Raw genomic sequence first — 12,429 nt, forward strand, 5'->3', positions numbered from 1 at the left:
TCAGACTGGCATATCCAATGCAAAATATTTAGGAATATTCTTAATTTCTTTAAAATGTTGACCAGAGGTCCTCCTGAATGCTTTACTATAAATGGTCATCTGGTTTGTCAGAACATGCAACAACCAAGATTATGTCTCCTTGTTTTGAATGACCAGCTCAGTGATATTAGATTCTACCTTATCTCATTTAAAGTTTGCTAATATTGTTGATCCCTTAGGATACTTTTTGACAGGAACAAAGCATCCAAGTCATTTCACTGCATACTGTATTTTACCTTGTAGCTCTATGCATATGACAACACTGACACTTGCCAGCTGATATTTCCTACATTAGATCGAGACCAGACCCAACTCTTCTATGACCCAGTTAACCCTAAAGACTCCACTTCCCATGATGCACTTCCCCTGGTGGCCTTGGCTCACCTCTTTGACGGAGACCCAGATGATGTAGGAGGAGACGATCTTGATGATGTGTAGCTCCAGCAGCCACCAAATGAGCAGCTGCAGCTGCTGCATGTACTGCAGGAACTTGAGGAAGAGCACCGTCAGACGCTCCACCACCAGGCTCCACTTATTACGCAGGTCTGAGCAGCACAGAAAACAAAACACATGCTCACGTTCAGTCATTCAAATTCATTCATCCATTTGTGTGTAGTTTAGCTTTTTATAAAGAAAATACATTTTTATTTAGTCATTTCATTCACCTTTATTAAAAAAAATACAGTGCAGGGGTGATTATACATTTTCAACAAAAATGCTTTCTGGATAGAACCTTAGTGGAACTGGAACTCATGACCCATCTTGCGTATGACCTATTAGCCGGGGGGGGTGTTAGCGTTGTGGCTAAAGAGCTGGGCTAGCACAGTAGCCAGAAAAGTTGTATGTTCAGTGCTCTGGGGAGTAAGTGACATATAATTGACATATGTAAGTTGCTTTGTATAAAAGCGTCAGCTAAATGGATAAGTAGTGTAAGTAGCAGTAGAGAGCAGAGAATGATCAGAGTAGCAGAGGATGATCTAGGCCGTGCGGGCCCTTCCCATGCCCTGTGGGTATGATAGATTGCATGGCACTGGGCTTTTCCCAGAGACATGTTTTGACTGAGTGCTACTAATTAATATGGCTCTTCCTCAATATCCTCCTTAAAAGAGACTGCTGCTTCTGTAGCCCAGAGACATACATGAAGACATTATGTCAGACGGGGATAGTCACCCCTTGTATAAACAGAGTTGAGATGTTTTGTCTGTCTCACTTACATACCTGAATATGCCACTCACAGTCATGCAAGATTTATCTTCATGGCATGTGAAACATGTCAACAAATTCCCTATTCATATGACCAATTACACTGTATATGACTGTATAAGTAAATTCAGAATGCTACTTTTAGCAATCCTAAATCATTGTCCTGAGAGGAAAAAGCTTCTGTATATTGTGGTAGATTCCAATGCTTAGTTCAATACAAACTGCATAAATAACAAAGGACAGTATGCTTACAAAGGCCTTGAACAGACTAACAGTTAGTGTGTCAGGGCATACAAGGGCATTGACTACCCAAATGCAAGGATCTACCAGAGAAAAATGATTGCTCAGAATATGATCCTCAGGACTCAGTAACCCCTGCGAGATCTCTTATAGGCCCAGCTGGGATAAAGCAAAACACTTAAGAGACAGTTGTGCAGATTACAGGATAAGGGACAAGGAGAGGAATGCCTCAAAAACAATGACCAGCGCTAACAACAAGCCCGGAGGAATAAATCACTCTGATGCTCCCTGACACTTTGTTGAGTCTCTGTTCGATCTGATTTATGAAATCTCGCATTTATGAGAAATTCTAGACGGATTTTTTTTTTTTGCCTGAACATGCTCTTCTTGCACAGTAAGGTAGAGTACACTATGTGTCAGTTCTTTCTTCCATCAGGCCAAAACACCAGCAGTTCCCCAGCCAATGATGGCTGCTCTGCTGTTAACCCGGAGCAGCCTGGGATCGCTGGAGGATGGAGAATATTTACTGAATATTCTAGAAAAATATGTGGGCTTAATAGCTGCACTGAGGGTCGAAATGCGTCAGAGTGAGTCGATGTCCAACAGGGCACTGTGAATTATAACAGTATGGCACAATGTGAGACACTTTTGGGGAAACTGACGAATAATACGGCACTTTTGTGCCATTTATGAGTGAGTCACACCAGATCTATCCATAATATTGAAAGATCATATTGACCACAAATCTACTGGCCACAGTACTGAACAGAGCACTATGAAGCGTTTAAATACCAAAAAATTCCACCCCTAATTCACCATTTTTCTTTTTTTTAATCACACTGGAAAGGCTTCAGCACTCCGTGGTGGCATTCCAAACCAGCTGTTGGCTTTGAAAGCACTCACAGTCAATTAAACGGAATGAGAGAGTGGGGGCCGAGTGACTGGCTGAACAGAAGAGAGAATGACGGTGAGAGAGAAGAGCGGGACCAGTAGAGCGGGAGGCACTCATACTCCGCACGGCCTGGAAATGCCATGTTTGTTCGCCAAACATGTCTAGACACTTTTTTATTTCCAGCTGTTTGCCCGTCCTTCCTTGCCTCGTCCTGTCCACCCAGCCAGAGAAAGCAGTATGTCTCGGGGCCTGTTGCTACTCTGTGCGGAGGACTGCATGTGGACTTGAGAGCCCCATCTGTGCCGTATTGCTGCACAGCTTCTCAGCAGGCTCTCTCGGAATGGTTCCAATGCATTTCCATTGAAGCTCCAGTTAAGCAGCGTAATTGTATTAGAACGGAGCAAAGGGAAAAGCTTCTCAGTTTACGCTGGTAGCAATCCTATTTCAAACTCCTTCCAGCTACAGGCATTTTAAAGAGTGTAGGAAAGCTTCCTTGTCCTAGCCTAGAAATCTAGACGCACCCTAGCGCTCTCCGTTGGCTTGTGAGCTCGAAAAATTAAACTTCTCAAAGTCAAAGTCAGCTTTATTGTCAATTTCTTCACATGTTGCAGACATACAAAGAGATCGAAATTACGTTTCTCACTATCCCACGGTGAAGACAAGACATATTTTGCCAATTTAAGTCCACAGACAAACATAACATTCAAGTAAACAAAAAAGTAAGTAAATAAGTAAATAAGAGGGCACATATAATGACATTCTATCAGGCCAATCAAATCGTGTATAGAGTTGTTAGGCGGGCTTAACATAATGATTGATGGCAGAGTTGCAACGGTTTGGCTTGAATTCCCTGCTACTTGAAAACAAATAAGATAATGTTGCTGTTGGCGAACAGTGTGACACGAGTTAAGCTTTTATTAAGTTGGCAAAAGTTTGAACTAGCCAACCAGCTCCATTGGTGGGAAACCATGGGACTCATAGCGCTGTCCTATTGCGTGCAAAGGAAATTTGAAAGACAACCGATTATCCCGCCCCTCGGACTGAGCACTGCGAACGGTGAGTGCCCAGACCCTACATTTTAATGTGGGTCTGGCTCGTCAGGCTATCCTTGTCCTACAGTAAAAAAATAAATCTATCTTTGCTCAAATTAACCATTGTTTTTTTTACTGTCGCTACGCCTTACAAACCAATAGCAACACATGTCAGAACAAGCTAAAAGGTCCACTATAGTCTTTATGTGTAATGTGCTAAAACATGCTATGGAATCTTGTGTGAATGAGTGAATTATGTATGTTTATGTCACTTTAAAATTCAGTATATGAATTTAACAGACAAGTGTGTTGCCCTTGGGTGTATTGCTGTGTGTTGAATGCTAGGATGAACAGGTGGCTGAAATTGAGAGTGTAATTTTCCAGGACACGGACAACACAAGTGCTGATTAAAAACTGTTTGTCTTTTTCTGCACTGGTCAGTGGCGCTGGACGACACATTAACGGCACTCTACCTGATCCTATGTCAGTGGCAGGCTCTGGGTGGCAGGAAAACCCGTCCACTTTGCTCGGCAAACACGGCACTTCATCATCTCTCCTCTTCATGACCTCCTCCTCCTCCTCCTCCTCATCCTCTTCCTCCTCCTCTAAGTTGACCTTTTCCCCAGCTTCCTCGTCCTTAGTGGTGGAGTTCAGCGTGGGTTTGATCATGGAGATATCGGCCAGGCTGCCGTCCAGATGGACCAGCCTACAAGAACAAAAAGATGTTTGCAGTCTATGATCTTCAGGCTCTAAACATTATGTATACTGTATGTCAGAAGCTATAATCTGGCATAAAAAATCCCTTTTGTGTGTAACTCAACATCCCTCTAAGTAATGATTAAGTTATACTTATGGTAATGATAATACTTTTATAAGGTGAAGAATAAGTATCATATTGAGAGGAGGCCATTGTTACATTTTAAAAATGTGCTTTACTTCTAATTGGAGAGGTACTACTGAGAACTGTGGGGAATACTATATGTCTGTGGAGGTCTATGGAGAGTCAGAGCTGAAAGAATGGCTGAAATACTTCCATTGTGGATGATGAGGACTGCTACATTTAGCAAATCAAATAAGTTTTGATTTTAGATCGGTCACATTATGTAACCACAAAATCCTTTCTGGCCACATAGAAAACTGCTGATCGTGGACAAGTTTACTTTCTGGAAATGACGTTCAATAAGCCATATTGCAGAATAAGACCAATCTCTTTAAGTGTAGCATGGTGAAATATGCAGGTGAAATATGCCCAAGAGGCCAGTATATCACTGTCCTTGCCCATTAGCAAGCCCTGGCATCACAAAAGCAAATGTTTGCTTAAGGTCAAATAATGGGCAAGCCATCCATTTGGAGGAGTACATGCTGGCTTGAACCCATGATTATGATTGAAGGCAATTGACAAATTGAAAAGTCAAAGCAAGAGTACAGTATATGCAATGTACACTAACTTGTCCAAATCCTAAAACACTCCAACATTGAAAAACCTGTCAGCCTATAGCAGGGAATATTCACTACCTTTAAGCATTTTAAAGCAAATTCACTGCTATGTTTGTACTGGTAATCATGAACAGGACTGAATGAACTAGTTTGTAATTTCCTGATCTTGGGTGTTATGTATCTTTCTTCATTCATATGGGAAAGTGAAGAAGAGGGAGACAGCCATGAGAGCTTGGGAGAGGGACTGTATGGCAAGCCATACAAAAGCTCCATCCCGCGCCGCGGTCAGTGTGCTGGTCAGTGTGCTGCTGTGGTACCTGGTGATGGGGCTCTTCTGCTTATCGGCCACAGACTTGATGTCGGTGAGCTGGAGGAAGTGCTCGTGGAAGTAGTGCAGGTGCAGGATGCACACCAGCAGGAAGGACGTAGGGAGGAAGATCCGCGTGAAGAGTGCCGGCACTGAGAACTTCTCCAGGCCCAGATCCTCCAGTCTACACACACACACACACACACACACACACACACACACACACACACACACACACACACACACACCACACACACACACACACACATACACACACACACACACACACACACACACACACACACACACACACACACACACACACACACACACACACACATTCATACACACAAGCCAGAACATATGTTTAAAACAACAAAACAGGCCACAATCTACCACTAGCAGAAGTAGTATGTACAGGTTTTTGAGATGTGAGATGAGATCAAAGAATGTATAGATTTCTATTATAGATCACACACAAACACACACACACACACACACACACACACACACACACACCAAGATCATGTACTCACTCTTTAGTGCTCATGCCTGTCATGTTTGACCATACGTGTATGGAGGAGTCAAACTGGAAGGTGTAGACCAGAATCAGCACCAGCATGGTGTAGACCACCACTGACATCCAGAAGTACTTCAGTATCCTCCTCCAGTGCTCATAGTGAACCTGAACACCAGAGCATGACATTAAGGCTGCTTTGGATTTGGTCAAGGATCTGTATACTACAACTGCAGTATGATTATTTTTTTTATTTTTTTGCCACCATTGTAAAGTGTGCTATATTATATAACATCATATCATATCATATCATATCATATAATAACATATCATATCATATCATACTGTATCACCATATTACATAATTTTACATCATATTATATTGTATCGTTTAGTACCGTATTGTATCGTATCGTATCGTATCGTATCGTATTGTGTATTATATTACATTACATTACATTACATTTAACCAAATGACACATTCATTAGACCTACGCATTAGTATAATGAGTTTGATTGTTTCACTCCAGTACCTGATAGAGGGCCACACAGAAGAGGAACATCATCATATAGATGATCTTGTACATGACGATGCGTCCCTCGAAGCTAACGAAGAAGAACATGCCCGCACAGATGTAGATCCAGTACTTGTTGAACATGGCCATGACCGTGCTGCCCAACACGTTTATCATCTCCCGCTGGCCTCCAGCCTCGTCCTCCTCATCCTTCTTCTCTATAGGGAAACACACACGCACACACACACACACACACACACAATGACAGATGGTTTGTTGCTTGTGAAGGTATAACATGCACTTTGTTGTGCAAAATAGACATGTCATGATACAAATAATGCGCATTTGAGGAGCAGAGTAAAGAACAGTGAGAACAGATTTCACAGTATTCCTTCTCTGTGGGCAAAACTGAAGCCTTCAATAAAGGCAAGAAATGAGAAGAAACAGTCGAATATCAGCATCTGTTAGCCTGGCGAGCCAGACCCACATTAAAATGTAGGGTCTGGGCACTCACCGTTCGCAGTGCTCAGTCTGAGGGGCGGGATAATCAGTTGTCTTTCAAATTCCCTCTGCACTTAATAGGGACTTAATAGGATATTTGTTTTCAAGTAGCAGGGAATTCAAGCCAAACCGTTGCAACTCTGCCATCAATCATTATGTTAAGCCCACCAAACGACTCTATACACGATTTCAATGGACTGATTAAGTTTCGATTTCTGGAGCTCACAAGCAAACGGAGAGTTGCTAGACTAGCCCTGGCAGCTGCCGCTAGGGGCGCGTCTAGATTTCGAGGCTAAGCATCTGTTGCAACTCTGCAGTTTGTTTTTGCAGCAGGCCCCTCATTTACACACAGATTAGTTGCAGTATGAACGGGTGTGTCTGACTAAAGAAACAGGCATATTTACAGACTTCAAACACACACGGCAGATCAAAGGACGTCAAGCAGGGACGTCAACATGAGGCTTTGGCAATTCAAAAACACCAGGACATGATCACTCACATTGAAATAGTGCATACTGAGCTGAATTGTTAACACTTTGTATCCAAATACGAATAAATAAGAGGCTAGTCTAAGGGATTTGTACTGTATACGATAAATGATATTCATTTGAGACGAGTATTGACAATGGACATGATCTGATCAATACACTTAGTGAATGCAACAGGCAGGACGTCAATATCAAACCCTGATACCCACCCTGCTGGAGTTCTCATGACATGTTTGTTTTTGTTTGCTTGTTGATGTTTGATGTTGCGTGTGTGTGTGTGTGTGTGTGTGTGTGTGTGTGTGTGTGTGTGTGTGTGTGTGTGTGTGTGTGTGTGTGCACGCATGTTCTCTCACCTCTCTTCTGGTCCTCTACTTTGATGTCTGACAGCGTTGTCTCCGTCTCCTCCCGCTGCCTGTCTTTGCGCTCTGTTAGCGCCTGTCGCAGCAGCAGCCAGAAACTCAGGAGACACAGCATCTGTGTGCAGACCCACAGAAGCACAGTGAGGGTATGAGATAATGGTGCTGCTGATCCAGTGAAGTTCACTACGCATGGCTCACATCACTCCTCAATATTCACCAGCACGGATGACATTTTAAGACCTCTCTCTAGACTCTCTGGGGCCTTGCGTTTTCCCAAATCTATCAAAATAGGCCAACCACGTAAGCAATGGTCGATCAATTAAGACATCTGGTATGTGGCCTGAAATGCTATTCACATGCCATGAAAAACCAGAACATTGTGTTTTAGTAAAAAAAAAATATTTAGTTGTAATCTCCACACACAAAAAGAAAGCTTGACATAAAACAGAATATGTAAGAACATGACCTACTGTATATCTTAGAACAATACCATTGCTACTCTACAATATGGAGCAAACAGGACTGATGAGTGTTAAGGAGTGTTATGGAGGGACTAATCTAACCCCTCTGTGGTGGTCAGTCGTACCTTGGAGCCCAATTCCCTGAAAGGCACCTCCTTCTTCAGGAACAGCCCTGGCACGGGGCCCAACTCCTCAAAGCTCCAGATGTACTGCAGGACGATGAGCAGGTTTCCGTAGAACACCATGAAGGGCGAGGTGATCATGGCGTATTTGCGCCGGTCACGCACCATCCACAGCGTGCACGACCAGATGAGGAAGACGAAGGTCAGCCAGCTCACATAGGTGATGCTCCACGCCTGGGCACGATACACAGCAGGACATATACATTTCGGTCATTTAGCGTTGATCATTGAGTTAGGGTGAGTGGTTGACATATATCACTGGCCTTTAGTCTAACTGAAAATGGAAATGAAGAGACTTTCTGCATTACTAGAGACTTTATGATTCCTAACTTACTAGACAAGACAGATGGCCCCTGTGTCCTATTTCTAACTATTTGATTTAGATTCCTGACTTCCAACATCTTTTATTTAAGTTGGACCATATCTTTTATTTAAATTGGACTATATCTTATATTTAAATTGGATCAACTAAGCCAACCAATGCTTTTCCCCCCCAAGCAAACACTGTGAAAGTGGATTTATGCATTTTTGTATGCATTTTTATCTATTATATACAAGAACACACAATGCAATGTAATATGCAATGCATAATTGATTACGGGTTAGCACCACTGGAGCCAGTGCCAAACTCTACAGTGGACTTGCAAGAGAAGAACCTGGCTGTATGTCTCACTCCAGACATTCCTTCTCCCGTTTCTCAACTTTCCTCCTTTCCTGCTGAATTTCAGGGTGCACCAGCACGCCTGCTGCCATATGTTTCATACCAGTGACTTATTTCCCGTCACTGAAAAACCTGTGCTACTCCATTTCATGGGCTTGGCTGCCTGACGTAGTCGGCCAGGAAACATTCTGACCCGTATAAATCGGAGCTGTCAGAGCAGCATGGTGGGCCAGTCTAGAGGGTCCACTGAGTGAGAGCCGCTAGAAATTAATTATACTCCACCCAGCATATACAATATACAATGTTTGCAATGCAGCTATATAACTGTATAGCAGGGGCTATACCTCTTCTGTGTCAGAAATGTCCAGAGATCATACAGCTGTAGGACTGTTGCGTGCCACTGTATAGTAATATCTCTGCTGTGTGTGGAGTACAAGCCAAAATAGAAAACCTCAAGGGGAGGTACTTTTCCCAGGCATCATTCAACAGGGCCTCAAGACATGCCTTATGCCAGCTTAGACTTATCCCCTTGCCCAACCAAACTCCCACAGACAGGCTGGCTGGCGTGGTGGTGGCAGGGGCGAGGGGCTTAGCGAGTCGACGGGCGGCTACCCTATCGGCAGCGCGCAGCACATGGCATGCATTACCCTATTAGGCGTGTGGTAGCCGGCTAATGCTCTGTCACCGCTAATGACTAAACGAGCTGCCAGAGCTGAAGAGGGGTGCTGTGGCGTAAAGTGTGCCACCGGTGGGGGGGGGGAGATGGCCATGACACCAGAGGCTCTGCACGGGATACTGTTACTGTGGGCTAAAGTCTGTTCAAACCTCAGGAGAACTTTCACACGAACAGACAATTCAGTGATATCAAGTAACCAGGCCTGTCAAATTTGTCTCTAAATGTCTGTCTGTGTGGCTAGGCTACGTGTCTGAGCTTATCTATGCCAAAGACTCACTCTGTGATCATGTTATGCTATCATTAAAGTTGTTCTATATTGTCATAAGACTTTACATAACACTTGATTTTTTCAGAAAAGTGTCCAAGTTGGTTAGAGCTAGAGCCAGTTTTTTATCATCCACCATATTGTGCGACTACGCTTTGTGTCCTCCCCTCTTGTGGCCCTCCATAGTCCTTGTATTGTTTAGGCATTGTGTCTATAGTGTGTACTGTATATGTGCTGATGGGGTAGTGTGTGTGCTAGTGTGTGCTGTTGTGTAGTGTGTGTGCTAGTGTGTGCTGATGTGCTAGTGTGTGTGCTAGTGTGTGTGCTAGTGTGTGCTGATGTGCTAGTGTGTGTGCTAGTGTGTGCTGTTGTGCTAGTGTGTGTGCTAGTGTGTGCTGTTGTGCTAGTGTGTGTGCTAGTGTGTGCTGATGTGCTAGTGTGTGTGCTAGTGTGTGTAGTGTGTGTGCTAGTGTGTGCTGATGTGCTAGTGTGTGTGCTAGTGTGTGCTGTTGTGCCAGTGTGTGCTGATGTGCTAGTGTGTGCTGTTGTGCTAGTGTGTGCTGATGTGCTAGTGTGTGTGCTAGTGTGTGCTGATGTGCTAGTGTGTGTGCTAGTGTGTGCTGTTGTGCTAGTGTGTGTGCTAGTGTGTGCTGGTGTGCTAGTGTGTGTGCTAGTGTGTGTGCTAGTGTGTGCTGGTGTGCTAGTGTGTGTGTGCTAGTGTGTGCTGGTGTGCTAGTGTGTGTGTGCTAGTGTGTGCTGGTGTGCTAGTGTGTGCTGGTGTGCTAGTGTGTGTGCTAGTGTGTGCTGGTGTGCTAGTGTGTGTGCTAGTGTGTGCTGGTGTGCTAGTGTGTGCTGATGTGCTAGTGTGTGTGCTAGTGTGTGCTGGTGTGCTAGTGTGTGTGCTAGTGTGTGCTGGTGTGCTAGTGTGTGCTGGTGTGCTAGTGTGTGTGCTAGTGTGTGCTGGTGTGCTAGTGTGTGCTGGTGTGCTAGTGTGTGTGCTAGTGTGTGCTGGTGTGCTAGTGTGTGTGCTAGTGTGTGCTGGTGTGCTAGTGTGTGCTGGTGTGCTAGTGTGTGTGCTAGTGTGTGCTGGTGTGCTAGTGTGTGTGCTAGTGTGTGCTGGTGTGCTAGTGTGTGTGCTAGTGTGTGCTGTGCAGTGTGTCTGCTCTCTCACCATCATGGCGATGAGGGCGCAGATGTAGCTCTGCTTCATGATGAAAGCGAAAGCCTTGACAGCTGAGTTCACCCTCATCTGGCCCCCCTGGCGGTCATCCTTGTCCTCCCCAGCCTCTGAGGAGTCGCTTCTCAGCGGCCGCTCGATCTCGTACACACTGGTGTCCATACACTCTGGAAAAGGAGAAGCAGGTCAGAATGGGTGGAGGAGAGTGGGTGAGTATGTGTGTGCATGTGTGTGTGTGTGTGTGTGTGTGTGTGTGTGTGTGTGTGTGTGTGTGTGTGTGTGTGTGTGTGTGTGTGTCTGTATCTGTGTGTGTGTGTGTGTGTGTGTGTGTGTGTGTGTGTGTGTGTAAGAGAGAGAAAGAGTATGTATGTGTGTGTGTGTGTGTGTGTGTATATGTGTGTGTGTGTGTGTGTGTGTGTGTGTGTAAGAGAGAAAGAGTATGTATGTATGTGTGTGTGTGTGTGTGTGTGTGTGTGTGTGTGTGTGTGTGTGTGTGAGTGAGTGAGTGAAGGAGGATATGAATCACCTAATACCACTACGGCACTTTTGGAATGAACACCCTCATCTCTTTCCAATCCCCCAAAACTGCAAAAACAACAACCCAGAATGCCAAGTCATCAGAGAGAGTTTAGAGAACCGAGGCAGTGGGCAACTCACCTGGTTCTGATCCAGACTGACCCGGTGCGTACTCAGGCATGGAATACAGATCCAGACTTGTGGGTCCCTTCTCATGAGGAGCACCAGAACCCAAGGTCACCGGAAGTCCGTTGGAGGTCACAATCAACACCTGTGGTGGGTGCCAGGTGAAAGACCCACATTCAGAGACCGTTCAAGGGTAGATTTGTGAGAACACCATAAAATGTTTCTACCGTAAGCACAGTTTAATGATATTATACTACATGTTATGTAAAAGTCCTTCAATATTTTGGGCTGTAATTTGTATGGCATGCAACGCGCCATGCAATGCATTAATACTGTTCTATACGAATGCTAATTTAATTACTAGACAAAATAATGTTGCTAATTTACCAGTGCAGATTTCAAATTAGTGACCTTTATGTGTCAAGTATGTGCTTCTTTCCAGCTATTACATAAAATAACTCTTGAAATCTTGAAATCATTGGGCTTGACAACCTGTACACACTTTAAGTAAAAGGGATTCATTTACAAACCTCTGGAGTGCTATAGCCATCCTGCGTGGAGATGAGCTGAAACATAAGGTCATACATGAAGTCATAAATACAGAGACACACAACACACTTATTACACTCGTATATCACCCTGACAGTTTACTCACATACACACACACAGTGAAGGAGTAAAGCAAACAGTTCACACAGTCTTAACGCATTGTGGAAACTGAGACATGATGGAATTCATCTGAAAGACTTTTCCACACTAAAGACAATACAGCTAGCTAAGCCTAATATGAACTGTTTCATTAACATACCATTTTCAGCTATTGATAACACACATAT

At 44.1% G+C, this 12,429-nt stretch overlaps 1 protein-coding gene across 1 annotated transcript in view; it reads right to left on the minus strand.

Moving 5' to 3' along the window:
- The window catches only part of LOC125309272 (piezo-type mechanosensitive ion channel component 2), a 119,361-nt gene that overhangs the window by 28,331 nt on the left and 78,601 nt on the right, over window positions 1-12,429 (minus strand). Inside the window, exons 10-19 of the mRNA XM_048266069.1 lie at window positions 12,124-12,159; window positions 11,609-11,738; window positions 10,946-11,118; window positions 8,116-8,346; window positions 7,524-7,644; window positions 6,200-6,399; window positions 5,686-5,834; window positions 5,160-5,333; window positions 3,879-4,111; window positions 424-584 (exon numbers count right to left, since the gene is read on the minus strand). Coding sequence (XP_048122026.1) covers window positions 424-584; window positions 3,879-4,111; window positions 5,160-5,333; window positions 5,686-5,834; window positions 6,200-6,399; window positions 7,524-7,644; window positions 8,116-8,346; window positions 10,946-11,118; window positions 11,609-11,738; window positions 12,124-12,159 — 1,608 coding nt within the window. The remainder of the gene's footprint in view (window positions 1-423; window positions 585-3,878; window positions 4,112-5,159; window positions 5,334-5,685; window positions 5,835-6,199; window positions 6,400-7,523; window positions 7,645-8,115; window positions 8,347-10,945; window positions 11,119-11,608; window positions 11,739-12,123; window positions 12,160-12,429) is intronic.

Source organism: Alosa alosa, chromosome 16, assembly GCF_017589495.1.
Source record: "Alosa alosa isolate M-15738 ecotype Scorff River chromosome 16, AALO_Geno_1.1, whole genome shotgun sequence".
NCBI lineage: Eukaryota > Metazoa > Chordata > Actinopteri > Clupeiformes > Clupeidae > Alosa > Alosa alosa.